The following is a 19,782-nucleotide window of genomic DNA, read 5'->3' as shown; positions in this document are numbered from 1 at the left end:
TGTTTTAATATAGTCGATAATAATATAATATCTTTGTATGATGACAGATGGTAGCTAGACTTCCTGTGGTGATCGTTTTGTAATGTACACACACTCTGAATCACTATGTTGTGTACCAGAAACTAATACAGTGCTGTAGGTCAATTACGCTTAAAACAAAATAAAACAAACAAAAAAAAACTTTAGAAAAAGAGATCAGCCTTGCAGTTACCAGAGCAGGAGATGGGGAGACAGAGAATTGGGGGCAGGTGGTTAGAAGGTACAGACTGTCAGTTATAAGCTAAAGAGGTGCTAGTGGTGTAATGTTCAACGCGATTCATGAAACGAACACAGCTCTATGTTGCATGTGACAGTTAGGAAAGTCTTAAGAGTTCTCATTACACACACCCCCAAAAAAATATTTTTTTACATTTTGTATCTGTGAGATCATGTTCACTAGACCTACTATGGTAGTCATTTCATGATGCGAAAGTCAAATCATTACGCTGTACACCTTGAACTTAAACAGTGCTGGATGTCGCTTTATCTCAATAAAACTGGGAGAAAAACAGAAATCCAAACAAGAAAACCAAGGAGAAATTGGGGATCTAGGGCAAAGAGTTGTTAGATTGGACACCAAAAGCATGATCCATAAAAGGATAGTTGGGGAAATTGGACTTCATCGAAATGAAAAACTTTTGCTTTGGACAAATCCCTGTTAAAAGGACAAAACGTCAAGGGACCAACTAGAAGAAACAATACAAGTACAAATTCAGTGAAGGAATACAGGCTTGAGTATATAAAGAACTCTCAAAACACAACAGCAAAAAGTAAACAATCCAATTAGAACCTGGGCAAAAGATGTGAGCAGACATTTCACCAAAGAAGATATACAGATGCAAATAAGCACATGTAAACATCTGTATCAACAGCCATCAGGGAAAGGCAAATTAAAACTACAACAGCTAAAATCAATGCAGACCCTGCCAAATACTGTCAAGTATGCAGAAAGTGGATCACTCATCCACTGGAAAATATAAAACAGTCCAGCCACTTTTTTTTTCTTTTTAGGGCCACACCTGCAGCATATGGAAGTACCCAGGCTAAGGGTCAAATTGAGCTGCAGATGCCAGCCACAGCTAGATCCAATCCAAATCTGTGACCTATGCTGCAACTTGCAGCAATGCAGAGCCTTAACCCAATGGGTGGGGCCAGGGATCGAACCCACATCCTCACTGATACTAGCCAGAGTCTTAATCCACTAAGCCACAATAGGAATTCCTAGTTCAGCCATGTTGGAAAACACTTCGGTGATTTCTTAAAAACAAAAGTAGACCTATAGCTACTGGCAAGACTTCATCCCAGAAAAAGGAAAAGCGCATTCACATAAAGACCCATACATATGAGTTTCTAGCAGCGTTATTCATCAGAGTGCAAAAGTGGAAACGACCCAGCTACCTTCCAGTGTTTGACTGGTTCAACAATAGTGATATATTCATACATGAAACCCGACTCAGCAATACAAAGAAGCAAACCATTGATAGTCCCAATGACCTCGATGAATCGCCAGAGAATTCAGCTGAGTAAAAAAAGCCAATCCCAAAAGGTGACAGGCTATAGGAGCTTGTCTATAGAATATTCTTGACATGACAAATTAGAGATGGAAACAGATTCGTGGTTGTCAGGACTTAAAGGGAGGCATGGGGGAGGAGGGGAGTTGGAGTGGCTATAAAAGGGTGATGTGGGGGCTCTCTAGTGATGGATGCTCTGCAGATTGACCATATCAGTGCCAATGTCCAGGCAGTGTAACAATGGTGCCATTACCAATAACAATTGCTACTCCGGGGAAGCTAGGCAAGGGATAGATACACAGGATCTCTGCATTGTTTTCTTTTTTTTTTTTTTTTTTTTTTTTGTCTTTTTGCCATTTCTTGGGCCGCTCCCGTGGCATATGGAGGTTCCCAGGCTAGGGGTCGAATCGGAGCTGCAGCTGCCAGCCTACGCCAGAGCCACAGCAACGCAGGATCCGAGCCGCGTCTGCAACCTACACCACAGCTCACGGCAACGCCGGATCGTTAACCCACTGAGCAAGGGCAGGGACCGAACCCGCAACCTCATGGTTCCTAGTTGGATTCGTTAACCACTGTGCCACGACGGGAACTCCTGCATTGTTTTCTTACAACGATATAGGAATCAACCATTAATCTCAAGATAAAAAGTTGAACTAAAAGCAAACTAAAAAAATGCAAGGAAGTGATCCCTATGAAAGTCACAACAGGGGTCACTTTTGGAGGCAAAGAGGGCAGGCTAGGAGTGGAATGGAGTGACCAGCAAAGTTCCATGCCTGTCCTGGGTGGCAGTCAGGCAAGAGTTTATCTAATTCACCAAGCTGTACAGTTGTTTTGCATGAATTTTTGCAGCTGTGTTTTTGCCATAAGTTAAAATAATAATAATACAATCCAAGAGTTAGCAAGTGTGGGAGAAGTGGCCTAGCCAATCCACTATGAACACGCAGTGGGAACAAGAAATAAACGTTTGTCATCAGTCACCAAGGGTTTGTTTGTTACTGCAGCATAAATAGCTCATCCTGACTAATGCAACCATGCTGAGTGCACAGGTAAAAGCCCTCTGGACTCCGGGACTTAGAAATGGGTTACCAACAGTGAACCCAGCCAGAATAAGCAATGTGCCCTTGGGGAGGACCTGGAGGGCTATTTGATGAGGTTAAGAAAGCAAAGCCTCACTCCTGCATATTCCCCGAGGCCCACACCTACTCTAGAGAGAGACTCAGCTCTCTCCTCCATGGATTGTGATCATTTCTATTGTACAGATGAGACGATGGAGGCACAGAGAGGTTTAACAACTTCTCAAGGTCACACAGCAGGCTAGTGGCACAGCTGGTCAGCTAATATTTGTTTACATAAAAACCTGAGGGATCATGCACTAAAGAGTCCATTGATGACTGGGGATTTCTTGGGATTGTCCTTATTTTTCTCAAGTTACCATAATGTACATTTTTTAATTGAAAAATTAGAAATTCTGTCTTTCAAGAACCACTTAAGTACCAACCCTATGCTTGGTGCTGAGGTTAAGCAGTCACTCGGAGCTGGGCACAGCCCAGGCCTAAGAAGTCCCAGAAGGGATGGGTGGCCCACAGTTCAGGCTGCCCTTTCCTGGGCCCCAGAAGGAGCATTTGTGAGCTCCACGCCCCTGCCTGCACTCTCTCTGCACCTTAACCCTGCCAGCAGCACCTAAAAGCACAGGTCAGATGGAACATCTGGTTTGCAAGGGTTCACCTGGCCTTGCCCAGGGAGGGACAGGGGTCTGCAGCAGTAGGAGCCCTTCCTTGCCCAAGAATGACAGCATCTGGCAACATCCTGCCAGTGGATGCCCACACTGCTGCCCTAGCTTGCCCCTCTGTCAAGCAATCTTTCACATCAGATGGTTAAGAAAGGCAAGATGGCTTAAAACAAAACAAAAAAAAACAAAACTTAGGCATCCAGCAAAGGTCAGAATCACAACCCCAAGACATAGGCATGTGTTAAGAGTCACTTAAACACTCTCTAGAGTCCTCAGGGCCCCACTTGACATTTGGTGACCTTCCCATCCAAGGCAGGAGCTGTCATTAAGAGCCGGGGGAGCCGCTGCCCCGGCAGCTGGGCTGAGGGCCAGGGCTGGCACACCAGCCTGCAGGGACCAGCTGGAACCCCAGGCAGGATGTCCCAGAAGAGAAGGACACAGCAGAGGGACTTAGCCCGATGAAGAGGCCTGCCAGATTCGGTAGGTGAAGACAGAGGACACTTTACGTTCTCATTTCAGATCAACGACAATCGTTTAGTATAAGTACGACCCCTGCAATACTTGGGACATAGGTTATACTTTTTTAAAAAAAATCGCTCCTTGGGAGTTCCCACTGTGGCTCAGCAGTGACAAACCCATCTGGTATCCATGAGGATGCGGGTTTGATCCCTGGCCTTGCTTAGTGGGTCAAGGATCCGGCGTTGCCATGAGCTGTGGTGTAGGCCAGCAGCTGTAGCTCTGATTGGACTTCCATATGCCATGGGTGAGGCCCTAAAAAAGCAAATACATAAATAATCAATCCTTCTTTATCTGAAACGCTATCATAACTGGGCATGCTGGATCTTCTCTGGAAATCCTACCTCTAAAGCAGGACATTTAAAAGAAAAGCCCCCACATCCCCCCACCTTGGGCCACAGAGAGACCCCTGGTCAGAAGCAGGCCATGGTTGAAAATCGGGCAGCATATTCCACCCAGCTTGGAGGCTGCAAACCAGCCATTTTCACCCAGCTGCATCCGATTCCCAACTCATCAAGGGCTCCTCTGAGAATGAGTTTCACCCCTCAACAGATCCCCACAGTGAAGCCTGAGGGCCTCCTGGGTGTTGGACATCAGAGCCGAAAGGGAGAGAGACAGGCAAGGTCCCCCTGCCCCTGTGGGGCTGACATGCTAGAGAAGCTGAAAAACTAGAGCATCTCAGGCAGTGAAAAAAAAGTCAACAAGACCAGGAGAGGGAACGTTGGGAAAGGAAGCTGAGGAGACAACATTCAGGGAGAGCTATGTGGCTATTGGAAGGTGAATCACTGCAGGCACAAGATTTTGTACATGCAAAGGCCCTGTGGCAGAGGAGAGCTTACATAGCCCAGGAGCAGGGAGACACTTGCTATGGTGGGAACAGAGAGGGAAGGGAGGAGGAGGTGGTGTGCAGGGTGAGGCTGGGGCCAGAGGGCCTTCTAATCCAGAAAAGGAAATTTTTTATTCTAGGTGCACCAAAAATTCTTGGAGCGTTCTTAGAGTGACATAATAGGATTCAGGGGTGTGCATGCAACCTAGAGAAACGCAAGCATCACAGGCTGCCTGAACGGAGCTGGAGGGAGACAAGAAAGGCATTTTGGGTGCAAGATTTAAGGAGACCCTCATTCTTGGCTTTGTGCAAGTGCTAACTCTCAGTGCCCACCAGCCCCTCTCCCCTAGGCCCTGCTTGGACGTCAGTGACCAGGAGTCACATCCCTGGGAGTGACCGTCCCCTGCCTCACCCTACTGCAAACCTGCCTGTAATGTGGCCAGCAGCTGGAGTAGGAGGCCAGATCAGAAGGAGAAGGGACACACTTACTTTGTGTTCCATCCACAGGGGACAGGCTGCAGGATCTGTTTCCCACCAGGCTGGGTGCCTCCTGCCCCAACCCTACCAGCCTGGCGGCAGGTGGGGGCCAGGGCTCCTTCTAGGGCACGGGTCTCCTGCAGCGGGGGGTGAGCGTCTCCGTGGAGCGGTGGGGAGGCAAAGCTGCTGGGGCATTCTGAAGCTTCTAGAGCCCTGACCTAGAGGACTTTCGCCCCCAGGACCCACAGGTCAGAGGAAGCAGCACATCCCACCCAGACCACTGCTTCTCTGCCTTCACCTCACACAGAGGAGGTTGCACAGCCTCCGTCTTCCGAGCAGGGAGCTCAGGGACCTGCCATCCACCCCTCAGCCGAGCAAATCTGAGGCCTCGGGCTCCTTTTGACCTTAATCAGCGGTAACACGCAGCACTTGGCTCATCCCAGCCCGAAGCCGCGGCGCGAGGAGGACGCCCTCTGCTGGCGGCCATCAGCATCGCAGCCGCGGGGGAGCTCCGGTACCGCTCGCGGCTCCCAGCTCCCCGCAGCCTGGTTCTAGGACAGACCGACTTCCAGGGCTGCTCACTCAGCGGCGTGCGGACTCCAGCCCTCGCCAGAGTCCTCGAGTCTGCACCGCCATCCCCTCTGGGCTCGGTCTTACCTGTCCTGGGAATTCGAGATGGTTCTCATCCCTTATGCGGTTGTGGGACCCCGTTTCCGGATCCCTGTCCGCAGCTTAGCTCTGCTCTGGTTTCTTACCAGACACGGGGCGGGGGGGCGGGAGGGGCAGTTCCTATAGGATCTCCAAAGCTCCTGGAAGGAGTCCACTTCCGGAGCGGATCTCCCCTCTCCCAGCAGTGACCACCTCAAAACAATCACCAGAGCTGGTTAATCACCATTAATCACCCATAGCTGGTTCGTGCGAACTCGAAGAACCACTGTGGCGCCCCTGACTCGGTGGTCTGGCTGAGGCTGGGGATGTTTATTTCCAGTCTCTGCTATGACCCACCCTGCTCCTCAGCTTCGGTGGCATTAAACTTGATGGGACATGCAGAACTTGTTGCCAAAGCAGGAAGCCCAGACTCCCCCCCACCCCCACCCCCCTGGGTTTGGGACTCAGTGGATGTAGGGGTGTAGGCCTGAGTCTCTAGTTTAACAATCAGCCAGGTGATCCCAGAGGTAAGCTAACGTCCCTTAAGGAGACACAGTGGTAGCTGATTTTCACTCCCTAAAACAAAGGACGGTAGGTACAGTGATCATCTTGTCAAAGCACCAGGCTGAGGGCAGTGACCAGCCCAAGGCCACACGGTCAGTAAAGACCAGAGCTGGGATTTACCCCAGACCTGGTGACCTCTGAGCCTGTGCTTCTGAACCTGTCCTTCCAATGACCGCGATCTGAGGCAGAGCAAAAGTCCAGCAGCTGACTGCTGTGTCCTGGGGACTGACCTCAGCAGTGACAGTGCCATCTGAGGGTGTCTTGAGAGAGCAACCAATAGCGGGAAGGAGGAGTGAGGGGGCAGAGTGGGAAACAGTGATGTTAGGCTGGAAAGGTCTGCATCCAGTCCCTCACCTACATCTGCCAGCTGTGTGACCCTGGACGAATTGCTTAGCATGTCTGGGCCTCGGTTTCTTCATCTGCGAACTAGCCATCGCAGTCTCACGTGGGCTGTCATGATGTCGCGGTGCTCGGTCAGTGGTGCCTGTGAGTGTCAGCCCTGTGCCGGGAGTCGGAGGCTGGCTCAGGTCCTGGCTGACACTGAAGCACTGTGGCCTGGATGAGTCACCTACTCTCAGAGCGCCATCTGCCAGAAGAGACACCAGACCCGCCCTGTCCACCTCAAGGCTCATTAGAAGAATGAGCTGGAATTATGTGCGTGCGGGTATCTGACGGAACTCAAAAGGAGTGCGTTATTTATTACAATTCCAGGCTACTTGCAATAACTAAGAAAGCTTCATAAAACTTTCTTATGCCCAACATGGAGATCAGGTGAGGAGAACTGTCAGGTCTGCAAACGTCCTCCTCCTCCAGGAAGCCCTCCCTTATGTCCTGCTTTGGGTGACAGGTCCCACCTCTATGCCCTCAAAGGACTTCTGCATCAGCCCCTTTTATTTCCCTAAACCGCTTCCTTTTTCTCTGCCTCCGTTCCTGCTGCCCCCTCCACCACCGAAAGCCAGGCCTGTGGGAAATTGATCTTGCAGGCTAGACCAGGGGGTCCGCCAAGGGGGTGAGCCTGATGCATGAAATTCACCTCACTGGGAGATTCCTGCTGTGTGCTTTCTAGATAGGTTTCCTCTAGAGATGGAAAGTCACCAGTGAGGGCTACTTTGTGTCAACTTGAGCAGGCCATGGGGTACCAACCCCGTTAAACACGGTTTCCTGTGGTGATGTGAGGGTGTTTCCCAGTAAGATTAGCATTTGAATCAGAGGACTCAGTCAAGGAGGTCTCCCTCCCTCCGGGGGTCAGGGATCCCTTGAGGCTTTCAAAAGAACAAAAAGCAGAGGAAGGAGGAGTTGGCCCTTTTGCCCACAGGCTCCCTGCTCCAACTGGAGTGTGTCATCTTCTCCTGCCCTGAGCTGGGATCCATCCCATCAGCTACGCTGATCCTCAGGCTTCTGGACTCAGCATAAATTACACCAACCAGGCTTCCTGGGTCTCCTTTGTCTTACGGATGGCAGATCATGGGACTTCTTAGCCTCCCTAACCTCATGAGCCAAGTCTCCTTTTATATGTATTACATATTATATTTATATAAATATATACCTCCTATTGGTTGTTTCTCTAGAGAATTCTAATATCATCTTTTCAGAGAAAGTTTTTAAGTGAAAAGGCTTTAAGTTTCTAGGTGAGCTTTGGGCTCTTCTTCCCACCCCTCTGCAATATTTGGATGTGGGCAAAGACCATCTACCCACCCCTAAACCCACGAAGATGCTTCTCTCTCACCTTCCCTCAGAATTCACCTGTCTTGGAGTTCTCGCTGTGGTGCAGTGGGTTAAGGATCCAACTGCAGTGGCTCGGATCGCCGTGGAGGCCCAGGTTCCATCCCTAGCCTGGGAACTTCCATAAGTCTTGGGTGGAGCCATTTAAAAAAAAAAAAAAATCCACCTGTCCTTATCCCCATCCTCCCAAGGCCCTAGTATCTCACGTTCCTAGGATGTGTGATCAGGTGGATGGGTAGCTCGTCAAAAAAAATGTATGGGGATTCTCACCCACTAGGCTGGCAAAAATTACAAAGACAATGAAAAGTGCTGGGGACAATGTGGAGAAACTAGAATCCTCAGATACTGTTGGTTGGAATGTAAAATAGTGCGGCCACTTTGGAAAATAGTTTGGCAGTTGCTCAAAATGTTACATATAGGCTTGCCATAGGACATGCCAATTCCCTCCCAGGAATATCCTAAAAAAAAAAAAAAAAAAAAATTTATATCCACACAAAAACTTCTATAGAAATGTTCACAGCAGCCGCCTTCTTCATATCCCCAAAGTGGAAACAACCCCGAAGTCTATCAGCTGGAGAATGGATACATGAAATGCAATATATCCATACAATGGGATATTTGGCCATAAAAAGGACTGGAGTCCCCCCAACACAGGCTGCAACCTGGATGAACCTTGAAAACAGTACGCCAAGTGAAAGAAGCATGTCCCCAAAGCCTGCCTTTTGTATGCTTCCATTTATGAAAGAGGTAAAATCTACAGGAAAAGCAGATTTGTGGTTGCCTAGGGTTGAGGAGAAATAAGAACTGACTGCTAAATGGGTTGGGGGCTTCTTTTGGGTCGACTGGAAAAGTTGTAAAATTGAGTGCAGTGATGGTTGCATAACTCTTTGAATATACTAAAACCCAGTGCTTTGGAAACTTAAAAGGGTACATTGTATAGCATGTGAATTTGCTCCCAGTGAAGCTGTTTAAAGGATCACAGGCCGCCTTCCTCATCTCAGCAAAATGGTTTTTTAACTTCCTGGCTGGCAGGTGGGAGAGTGAGTCGGCTTGCTCCCCAGAGGGGGCTGTTCCCACCCAGAGCTTCCCAGAAACCTGAGGTTTCTCTCTCATCACTGGAGGGGAGCCTCTGGGGATCCCCCAGCCCACTCTCACCCTGAAGGCACAGAAGTCACCGAAACAGAAGAGGCCAAACACGGGGACCAAAAGGTTCACTCCCACGCCTCTTCCTCACAATCGTGCGTCACACTTTTATTGTTAATATTCTTCACGTGGCAGAGAAATTAACGTTCATGGTTAATTATCTTCACATGCCCTCTTCGGCCATCCAAAGCCACGCTCGAAGACCATCACTGACCAGGAAACACCGCTCTTGGCAGAAACCACCCCCCCTTCATGGTTGGAACATTTGTGACCGCTTTGCCAACAGTCTGAGAATTGGAGGCTGACCAGCACGTTTGCACATGCAAAAAAAAAAAAAAAAAAAAGCCCCCCCCCAGGCCCCCACAACACTTTCCAGAACTTGCCACTGGCTGAAGGTGACTTCCCAAGCTTTGGGTTCGTGGGCCTTCCTCCCTGCTGAAAGAAAAACCCCTCAAGAACTGAGAGGCTGGGATACAGAGCACGAAGAGGGGACCGAGGGGACAAAATTGTATCGTTAGGGGAAGGAACAGCCACGGATTTTCATGCTTGTGAGGGTTGGTTTTAGCAGCGGGCCAAAGGATTCCAGTTTGTGAGAATTGAAAACAAACAACGCTTCTCCGCTGGGTGGGACGCAGGCAAAGTGTGACTTGGGCACTTTTCCTGCCCGTGTGAGGACATCGTGAGACCTTCCTCCTGGACACTTCTCAGACCCCACGCTGCAGCCAGTCGACTGACTCATTAAATAACACAAGTTATAAAACTTTAAAAATGGGGCATGTACAGTCAGGGACATAAATACGTGCTTTGAAAAGTGTCTACGTACATATTTACAGAGTTGCAAGATCAACCGTAGTAGCCCTGAAGAAAAGTCCCTTTTTTTTTGTTTTGTTTTTCTGTTTTTTTTTTTTTTTTTTTTTTTTTGCACGACCTCTGGTACCACTTCCCTCCCTCCACTTTGGGTGTGACGTCTCCCCACTGCAAAGGGGGCTGAGAAAACAGCGCCAAAGTGGACTCAGACATCCCTGTCTGGGGTCTGCCCCAAAGGCACAAAACCCAAGACCCTCACTGAACTGGGTCCCAACTCCTAGCTTAGCTCACCCGTTTCTCCGAAACATGGACTGTTCCGCCAGAGTCGCGGCCAACTCCGCTGCTCCCTGGCAGGCGATGGACGGCTTCCGGAAATCTTTTATTCCCCCCCCCCCCCAGGCTTTTGCATCCTCCAACTTAGTTTTCTTTTCCCAATTTCTGTCTGGTTGGTTGGCTTCCCTTTTCAGCCAGTTTGAGAAGCTCAGACACGAAAGGTGCGGATGGTCCCACCAAGTGAGGCAAGGAAGCCCACCCCCGCAACCTGCCCCGCAGGGGAGGTCTCCCCGGGGGCCCCCAGCCGGGCATCCCGACCCCGCCTCTCCCGAGGGAGGGGCCCCATCTAAGAAACGAGGCGAGGACACCTTCGCCCGGGGCTCAGGCGGACGGACTGAAGGGCAAATCTGGACACGACTCAAGAGCCAGCGGCTCAGATGGCTCAGGCAAAGGAGGAAGGCTTCCAAGCACCGGCCGCGGGGGCCGATCAGCGAGGCTCCGACGTGTCTGCAGGCAGTGGATTCCCAGAGACGTCGGGGGGGCGAGGGAGGGCGGGGCCGGGCCGGCTGGAAGGGGACCTGGGCCTCCCCCCGCCCCGCCCCCCTAGCCCTTCCTTCCTCCGACCGGGCTGGAGCTGACCCCTGGGCCAGACCCAGGTCCCTGACGTGGCAAGAGACAACGGGAGAAGCGAAAAGCAGGATCAAGGAGCTCTTGAAAAATTGCATAGTAGGAGGGGCCCCATCCTGGCAGGAAGGCTGAGAGGCAGATCGCGGTCCCAGGGGGCTGCACCCAGTGTCACCCGCCGCCGCCGTGTGGAGTCAGCTGCCTTCCTGCCTCCCTGGGGTTTGGGACCCTCGTCTGAAGACCACACACGCACGCGCACACGCGCACACACACTCCCTCCCTCTCTCGCAGGCTCATGGATCCGGATAGGTCGGTCGGTACTCCCTGCAGGGCAGAAGGCCAGTCCCTTTGGCTTCACTGATTCCAGGTCACTTCAGGTGCTGAGGAGAAAAAGGAAAAGAAAAATAACAACCACCACGGCTACATACCCAGTGCCCACCGCGGGCTCTTCAAGCACCATCCCTCCACTTCATCTTTCTAATTAGGAGGTCCCTGTGGCTCAGGGGGTTACAGATCTGACTAGTATCCATGAGGATATGGGTTCGGTCCCTGGCCTCGCTCGGTGGGTTAAGGATCCGGCCTTGTCGTGAGCTGAGGTGGGGGTCACCATTGCTGCTCCATCCAGCGCTGCTGTGGCTGCGGTGCAGGCCGGCAGCTGCAGCTCCGATTAGACCCCTAGCCTGGGAACTTCCACATGCTGAGGGTGCGGCCCTAAAAAAACCAACCAAACAACAAACCCTAAAACATTCTCATTAAACTCCTTCTGGAACTACACCACGCAGACAGAAAAAGCATAGCCTGATGAACTGCTAGTGAACACACCTGTGTACCAGCACCGTCGGGGGAAAGAGATTGTGCCCCAGCCCCCCAACCCCCCAGCCCCCGCCCAGGCCCCCTTCTAGGATAACTGGACCTTTATCACCACAGATTGACGTTCCCTGTTTTTTAACCTAAGTAAATGCCATCAGTCAGTACATATCCTTTTGTGTCTGCCTTCTCCTGCCTGCTATGTCTGTGAGTCTCCTTGCCATAGGATCCTAGTGCAGGGTGAGGCCTCCTTCATCTGCCCAGCCCACTGCCAATGCACAATTGGGTAGTTTCTAGTTTGGGGCCTTCGTGAAACATGCTGCCGGAATGTTCTTATGTATGTCTAGAAGACACATATGATGCCAAGTGCAAATGCTGGGCAGTAGGATGTGCATACATAACATACGAACGTTCTTGTGCGTGTTTCCTGGTGTACGTTTCTGCGGAGTTTATTCCTAGCGATGTAATCCCCCAGGGGAATGCAGAGGTGCAGCTGCTGTAGCAATGGCCACACAGCCTCTCAGACTAGTTACACCATCACTTCATGTCATGCTAACACTCAAAACGACCCTGGTGGCTAATGACACGGATCCTCGAATGCAAGAAACAGAGGCTCAGAGAGAAGGAATTTTTACAAGGTCAGGTGATGACCTGTGGTAGAGGTGGGACGTGACCCCAGGTCAAGCCCTGCCCAGAGCCTGTGTGTGCTTTCTGCTCGAGGGAGTGGCTCAGCCCGCATGCTTCCTCTGTGGACATCTCGGCTCAGGGCCAGGCACAAGACTGACTGTTGAAGAACATCTGCTGCTGGAGTTCCCCTTGTGGCGCAGTGGTTAACAAATCCGACTAGGAATCATGGGGTTGTGGGTTCGATCTCTGGCCTTGCTCAGTGGGTTAAGGATCCGGCGTTGCCGTGAGCTGTGGTGTAGGTTGCAGACGTGGCTTGGATTCCGCATTGCTGTGGCTCTGGCGTAGGCTGGTGGCTATGGCTCCGATTCAACCCCTAGCCTGGGAAACGCCATATGCCGCGGGGGCGGCCCTAGAAAAGGCAAAAAGACAGAAAGACAAAAAAAAAAAAAAAAAAAAAAAAGAACATCTGCTGCACTGGGGTGAGTGTGAGCCTGGAATTGGGCTGGGCCAAGTTCAGGGACTCAGTTCTCTTACCCGGTGGACCAGGTCGTCATTACTCTTACTACTAATAATAACTTACTACTACTACTATAATTTAACTCAATGAGAATAATAGTAATAGCAGAGCTGATTTATGGAAGACTTACTACGTACCAGGCACTTTCCTACGTGCTTTTCCCGCACTACCCTATGCAATCCTTACGACAGACCCATGGCAGAGGGACAGTCATCCCTTGGTTTCTGCAGGGCACTGGCTCTAGGACCCCCCAGATATCAAAATCCACAGATGCTCAAGTCCCTTATAAAACACGATGTAGAACAGTATTACTGTTAGTGACCCGCTTAACAGAGAAGCAAACTGAAACACGGAAAGTAAAGGAGCTGCCAGGATTCCTGGAGCTGGGATTCAATTCCAGAAAGCGTGCTCTTAACCACTGTGTCGTGTCAATCCCAACCCCTTGACAGGGCTGGACGGAGAGCTGTTTGCAGTGGAGCAGGCTGCCTTCAAGAGAGGGCGCCTCCTTCCCAGGGGAGGCCTGCATATGCCCCGCCAACCTGAGCAGGAGGAGGACAGGAATGCAGGGGCAGGGGCCAGGCTGGAGCGGCCTGCGGTCCCCTACTCTGGTGTGGCTGGGATACGGGCGTGTGCTGTGGGTCACGGAGCGGGGTCCACAGAAGAAGCCATCTTGCCAGCCCCCCACCTGAGAGACAGCCCTCCAGGGTGGCGACCCCAGCAGCAGAGATGTGGTGGGACCACTGGGACTGGAGCTGAGGGAAGGATGGCAGAGGTTGGGCTTAGCAGAGAGACCCTTTCACCCACGCCGCTCTCTGGACCCCGTGGCACGTCTAGCATCAAGAAGCCTGCCCCACGACAGCCAGTTTTAGCCAAAGGAGCAGTGACAGCCAAGAGGAGGATCCCCGGGGCGGCCAGACAAGAGAGAGGCGTCAGTCCCTCCCCTGGGCCGCCCTCCAGCACCTCGGTCACAAGGCTGGCTGGCCCCTGGGTGTAGAAAGAGACAGGCAAAACAGGGCATGCTGCGGAAGTTTCACGCAGGACTAGGCCACGTGGCAAGTATTTTAAATCTAAAAGCGGACAGAGCCCTCCGGGCTTTGCCTGCGACACAATGAAGACACAGAAAAAGGGGGCGCAAGAGAGGACAGTGGGAGGCAGATGCTGGAGAAAAGCCAAGCTCCTCCCTGCTGGCCCCTCACTCGGGTCAGCCCGTCCAGTAAGCTGGTCATACAGCTGCTACCCCAGCAAGGGCAGCAGGACAAGGAGCCGTCCTGGGCGCTTTGAGGATGTCGCCCTCTCCTCAGAACAAAGCCCAGCACATGGACAGCGGGCACTGACCACCTAACATCCACTGTCCATCTGGGAGTCAGGGCTGCCACTTGGCCCTCTGTGTCTCAGTTTCCTCTCCGAGAAATAGGGGTGGCTAAAAACCTCTGCTATGGTCTTTCGAAACCTCATCCTGGAACCGCGAGACCCAGCGCTGTGGACTGAATGGTGTCCCCTCCACAAGCGACCGTATTTGGAGATGGGGCCCCGGGGAGGTGACTGGGTTTAGATGAGGTCATGAGGCTGGGCCCCCTTCATCATGGGATTAGCGTCCTTAAAAAACACCAGGCTTCCTCCCTCTGCCGTGGGAGGACACGGCGGGAAGGTAGCATCTGCCAGCCAGGTAGACAGTTCTCACCAGAACCCGATGATGCTGGCATCTTGATCTTGGCTCTCCAGCCTGCAGAACTGTGAGAGGTTGTTCCACAGCTGATCTGTTGTGTGAGCCCCCAAGTCTGTGGCGTGATATTATGGCAGCCCCAGCAGACTACGACAAGTGGTCTAAGTCAGATGTTTTTAAGAGCAGTCATTTTTACAAAATAATGTGCATACATATCATACCTATGAATTTAAACATCAGAAAAAAGTTAAATAAGAGTTTAAGTGGCAAGTTTTGGGCACTTAGATATGAAACTGTTGCGTTCTGAACATTCACTGTTGGTGAGTGACAAGCTGTTAGCTGCAGATGCCGACGAAACGGAGCCTCTGTTCGTCTGAGCACCTGACTCGGGAAGCGGCACACGTTTGAAACCGAGGGATAAGAATGCATCCATCTAGGTGTGGGCCCCGGGGGAGGGCCTGGGTCTGCAAGGTGTCCTCACAGCTGAGACTGCAGTGGCCACAGAAACACCACTCTCTTGCAGGCATCAATCCGGCGGCACCTGGCCCTCCCTCAGGCTGCAAAAAACACCTGTCCCGAGCTGGAAGCCACACCCTGCGGGCGCATCAGCACAAAGTCCATGTAGCGCCTGCCAGAGGGATGATCCCAGGACAGGCATGGGACCCAGAGTCGAGAACTGTTCATCCTGGCACTGCCCGCCATTCTCCACGAGACTCGCAAGCCAAGCCTCTGTTCTCTGGGCCCCCGTTTCTCCATCTGTAAGATGGGAGGGGAGGGATGGTCTCCTGGGCTGTCCGTCCGTCTGTCTGTCTGTCCATCCGGCTCTAAGCAGTGCAGGCTCCAACTCCAATTTGCTCTGCTGTACTCCCCACTCAGCTAAGTCCTCTTGCTGGGGCTGGGTCCCAAAAGGCGGGCCCAGTTCCACCTGCACGCGACAGACTCTCTGGGGAAAGTGGGTTTTACTTCTACTCCCCACCTGAACCCCCAGAGAAATAAGGCCATGCCCAGAAACTCTACCTGCTGAGGAAGGGAGGAGTGAGCGAGCTGTCCAGGTGTGTGTGGGGGGGAATGGGGGGAGGGAGGCACAGCACAAAAGACCCCAGAGTTTCGGAATTCAGCTCATCTGGGCTTAAACAACTGCACTCCCCAGCCTTGTTAAGCAGGCATCCCCGAACTTGAGAGGGTCCCAACTACGGGGCCACCTGCTAAGGCACAGTCCCAGGCCCTGCTCACCAGTGCGCTCATTTAGCGAACTGGAGGGGGCCCTTGGGTTTGTATTTTCTTTCTTCTTTTTAGGACTGCACCTGTGGCATTGGGAAGTTCCCAGGCTAGGGGTCAAACTGGAGCTGCAGCTGCCAGCCTATGCCACAGCCACAGCACCACCAGATCCAAGCTGCATCTGCGACTTACGCTGTAGCTCATGGCAACGTCGTATCCTTAACCCACTAAGCAAGTCCAGGGATTGAACCCATGTCCTCATGGATACCAGCCTGGTTCTTAACCCACTGAGCAACAATAGCAACTCCGCGGGTCGATATTTTTAACCGCTGCCCCAATTAGGCTTGAGACGGCGGGCATCGGGGCCACAATGAAAGAAGACTGCCACGTCACCAGCAAGGAAACCCAGGCTCGCTTGAGGTCAATGGCAAAGCCCAGCCCTCCAGAGCGGAAAAGTCCAGTTTCCGGGAATGAATTCAGGTTTCCCCACCCGAAAAATCTAGGAGGCCTCTTGTTCAACATAAATCCAAGTTTCATATTTTGTGAATTAGTATTACTTCTACCTTCAAGTGCGTTGTGAGAATAAGGGGCTCCATCACCTTTTTTGGGCTTAAAGCCACTGAAGGTCTCAATTAAGTACTAAGTACCATCATTATCACTGTTCTTATTACAATAATGATAGCTGATACTTACCCGGTGCTTACTCTGTGCCAGGCTGCTCTAAGAGCTCTCATGTATTTGACACTTGCATTCTCGCAATCCTATGAAGTAGGTATTTTGTCATCCCCATTTTTATAGATGTGGAAACTGAGGCTCAGAGAGACAGTAACCTGCCGAGGTTCCCACAGAGCATCTGAACCCGGGTGGTCTGGGGTCCACACTCTCAGCCACTAGGTGCCCTCCCTGCAGGAAGGCCCAGCACCCGGCCTGGCACACAGAGGGTCTCCACAGGCCATCCTGCCCACCACCCGCTTCAGGCCACCCCAGCCTCCTCGTACCTGTCAGGGAGCAGGTGAAGCACCTACTCTTTGAAGAGGGATCCCTGGAACTGGGCTGCCGCTGTGGCCTTGACATTCCTACACTGCCTGGTGATGTACGAGGCCGCTGGCGGAGGACACCGGGACGCCAGGCGGAGACTGTAGCTGTGTGGGGAGAGGAATGACACACCATCACCAGGAGCCCAGCCCGGTGGGTGCCCCAGGCGGCCCCTGGGGGCCTTGGCGCCAGCACCGCCTCCCCAGGTACCTTAAGCTTTAACAACCAGCATGAGCTCGCTGTACTCTGCCCACGCCCTCCCCTCCGCCTGGAGGCTACGGGCTGGCAGAAGCATCCACCAGCTGGGTTCTGAGACACTGCCAAGAACTCTCTCCACAAAGGGGATCCCCTCTGAGGGCCGTGCCGGGCTCTCAGGGATGGCTCAGGGCCCCCACACTGTGCCGTGAGGCTTGAGCAAGATTCAAGGCAGAAAACTGAGACCTGACACTCAGCAGCAAGCCCATGCCCTCGGGCACCCAAAGGCCCCCCGCGATGCCCACGATGGCCTGCAGGGGCACCCCAGGGTGAGTACCACCCCTCAGCCAGCCAGCCCCACAGTGGCAGGGGACAGTCAGCTGCCAGGCTGCCTGGAGACATGGACATCCGGCACAACCTTGTCCAGCTGGGGAATAAGGCACAGTCCTGGCCCAGGGCAGGTCCCCCCCGTGCTGTCCCCTCTCTGGAACAATGTCTCCAGCAGAAGACCAGCAGTGGCTTTGGGGATGCACAGGCTGGCATCCTCAACATCCAGTTCCTTCCTCTCCCTGTTACCTTCCTCACTCATCTATTAAACACGCCAGAAGGAAATCAATCAAAGGTAACACGGGGACCTCCCAGCCCCTCTGGACATGGGGCATCTCTCTGCCCCCTTCTGCTCCTCTCTCAGGCTCCTGCGCCTGTGCAGCGTCTCCACCAGGGCGCAGGCTTTGCCCACAGCCCTGGGCGTCCACCTGAGCACAGCACTAAAGGGCAAGGGCAAGGCCCCAAGGGCAGGTGCCTCTCGCCACGCCTCACATACCGCCTGGCCCCGCAGAGGACACCACCAGCTGACACGCACAACAGCCCCCCTGATTCCCAAGTGCTCCCTCAGCTGTCATCTCTGGAGCCGGCCAGCAGCCCAGGAGGTAGGAGGAGCAAATGCTTTTACGCCCATTTCATGGAGGAGGACACTGAGGCCCAAAGAGATGGAGGCATTCCCGGGGGAGCAGAGCCCAGGCCACAAGGCCGAAGGGGGCAGGGACCGGGGTGGTGACGTCCAGCAGGACACTCACCTTCCTGGTCACCAAACCTCTTGTCTGTCAGCGAACTCCTGAGCGTCTAGCGGCGGCCTGAGGCTGAGACATGAGATTCAGAGAAGCCGGACAGTCTCTAGTCCTCAGCACAGTTAGCTCGACCCACAAAGACCTCACGATTCCTAGTTCCCACTCCCCGGCTGTGTGGCCTTAAGGCATGGACCACTCTGAGCTCATTTCACCGCCCACAAGTGGGAATAGCAATTTGATTTCACAGGGTTGCTGGAACAAGGAAACCCGACGTCAATGAGCGTGGTTGTGACTGTGGCGGTTGTGGGGGTGGAGGTGGGGGGAGCCGTGACCTGGAAGATGCAGCACTGCCCACCCAGCCGGCAGAGACCTGACGGCGAGTTCCCATCTCACGCTCGCTGGCTGTACGGCTCCCTGCCTCCCGGCCTCCCTCCCAACCTTGGTTTCCTCATCTGTGCAATGGGGACGATCCCTGCAGCCTGCGGATGCAGAGTGGGGCCGGGAAGAGCACTGGGACCAGGAGGCAAGGGCCCTCTGCCTTCTGTAAAGAATTCAGCACAAGTGGGATGTCACTGGAGATATGACGGCAGGGGCATCGGAGCAGACGGCCCCCACCTCACGGCCCTGCTGGCTCCCCTCCCATCTGTTCCCCTCCCTAGAGGTCCCTCAGGTCATGACACGTCCCTCTGCAACTGAAGCCCAGGCTCGTGGTGGGGCCCGAGCTCCTATACCCACAGCCCAGCTGGCACCTGGACGGGTGCCTGGCACACAGTAGGGGGCCTTTCATGATCTGCTGGATGGATGGCGTGTCCACCACCTGCCAGGTGCTTTGCCAAGGACATCTGGTGACTGAGTCACGGGCAGGGTCTTTACCTGCGTGTGACTTGGGGACACCAGAGGGGAAGGTGTGGGTTCCAGAGGATGTTCGATGCCAGCGTGAGGCCAAGGCCAGGGCCTCTGAGCTGCCAGGCAGCCACGTTCTCACTCAGCCCCCCGCAGTTTGGGGAAAGGAGGTCTCTCACACCCTGAACTTCACACGAAGGAAAACACTGAAGGGGCTGGAGGCCAGGCCGGGGTGGGGGAGAAGACAGGGAAGGTCCCAGAGCAGATCCCGAGCAGAGAGAGGGATGCACGGGCCCAGGGAGGATCTAACGGGGCTGGCCCGTCTGCCCGGAGTGTCGCAGGGAAGGAGCTCAGCACCTCAGCTGGCCTTTCTGGAGCTCAAACTCGCTGGCCCTGGGGAGCTGGGGAAGCAGCGTCCACACCTCACCTCTCTCACCTCGGGGGGTCTTCCCGGAGATGCGGGGCCAGGGAGATGAAGCAGCAACAGCAAAAGCCAAGGAATGCCCCGGAAAACGAGAAACGGTTGCTGATCATTGAACAGGTCACTGATGAATATGCAAAGATGCCTGGCGGCTCTAGGACTGTCCGAGAACAGTTAACACCAGAGGCCACTTTCACAGTCAGACCAGGGATGGGTGCCGGCAGGTGGTGCCTGCAGGTGAGGGAATGTGAGCAGGATCGTGAGAACTGTCGCCAACTCCCTGACACCTGGGGAGGCTGAGCCCGCCTTCCCCCACCCCCTGAGAGCATCTTCGAATGCACTGGGACTGTCGGAGAGACAAGAGGGGGCCCGGGGAAGGGTCTCATAAGCCCGACTGTGTGAGATGGCAGCCGGCTCTCCTCCTGGGCAGCAGAGGGACATGACCTGACACGGCCACTGTGCTGGGCACAGATGGTAGGAATGGACTTGGGGGGAGCAGTTAGTCAAACA

General features: G+C 53.3%; 2 protein-coding genes across 7 annotated transcripts in view; both read right to left on the bottom strand.

Moving 5' to 3' along the window:
- The window catches only part of KAZN (kazrin, periplakin interacting protein), a 1,160,468-nt gene extending 1,154,988 nt beyond the window's left edge, over nt 1-5,480 (bottom strand). Inside the window, exon 1 of the mRNA XM_084962915.1 lies at nt 5,111-5,480. The gene's annotated coding sequence lies outside the window, so the exon portion shown is untranslated. The remainder of the gene's footprint in view (nt 1-5,110) is intronic.
- A 5,469-nt stretch (nt 5,481-10,949) lies between these two features.
- The window catches only part of PRDM2 (PR/SET domain 2), a 120,287-nt gene continuing 111,454 nt past the window's right edge, over nt 10,950-19,782 (bottom strand). For 5 of the 6 annotated variants that reach the window (XM_021097561.2, XM_084962865.1, XM_084962868.1 and 2 more), the window contains 2 exons: nt 16,710-16,853; nt 10,950-11,259 (listed from right to left, as the gene is read on the bottom strand). In XM_021097561.2, the coding sequence (XP_020953220.2) occupies nt 16,733-16,853 (121 nt within the window). In that variant the 3' untranslated portion in view covers nt 10,950-11,259; nt 16,710-16,732. The remainder of the gene's footprint in view (nt 11,260-16,709; nt 16,854-19,782) is intronic. The other variant, XM_084962867.1, reaches the window with a different exon arrangement.

Source organism: Sus scrofa, chromosome 6 (genome assembly GCF_054392235.1).
Source record: "Sus scrofa isolate SSC_HxYL_T2T_F1_AM1 chromosome 6, Sscrofa_HxYL_maternal_Yorkshire_Landrace_v2.0, whole genome shotgun sequence".
NCBI lineage: Eukaryota > Metazoa > Chordata > Mammalia > Artiodactyla > Suidae > Sus > Sus scrofa.
Note: the sequence above shows the minus strand (reverse complement) of the source record. Positions and strands in the feature narration are given on the sequence as shown.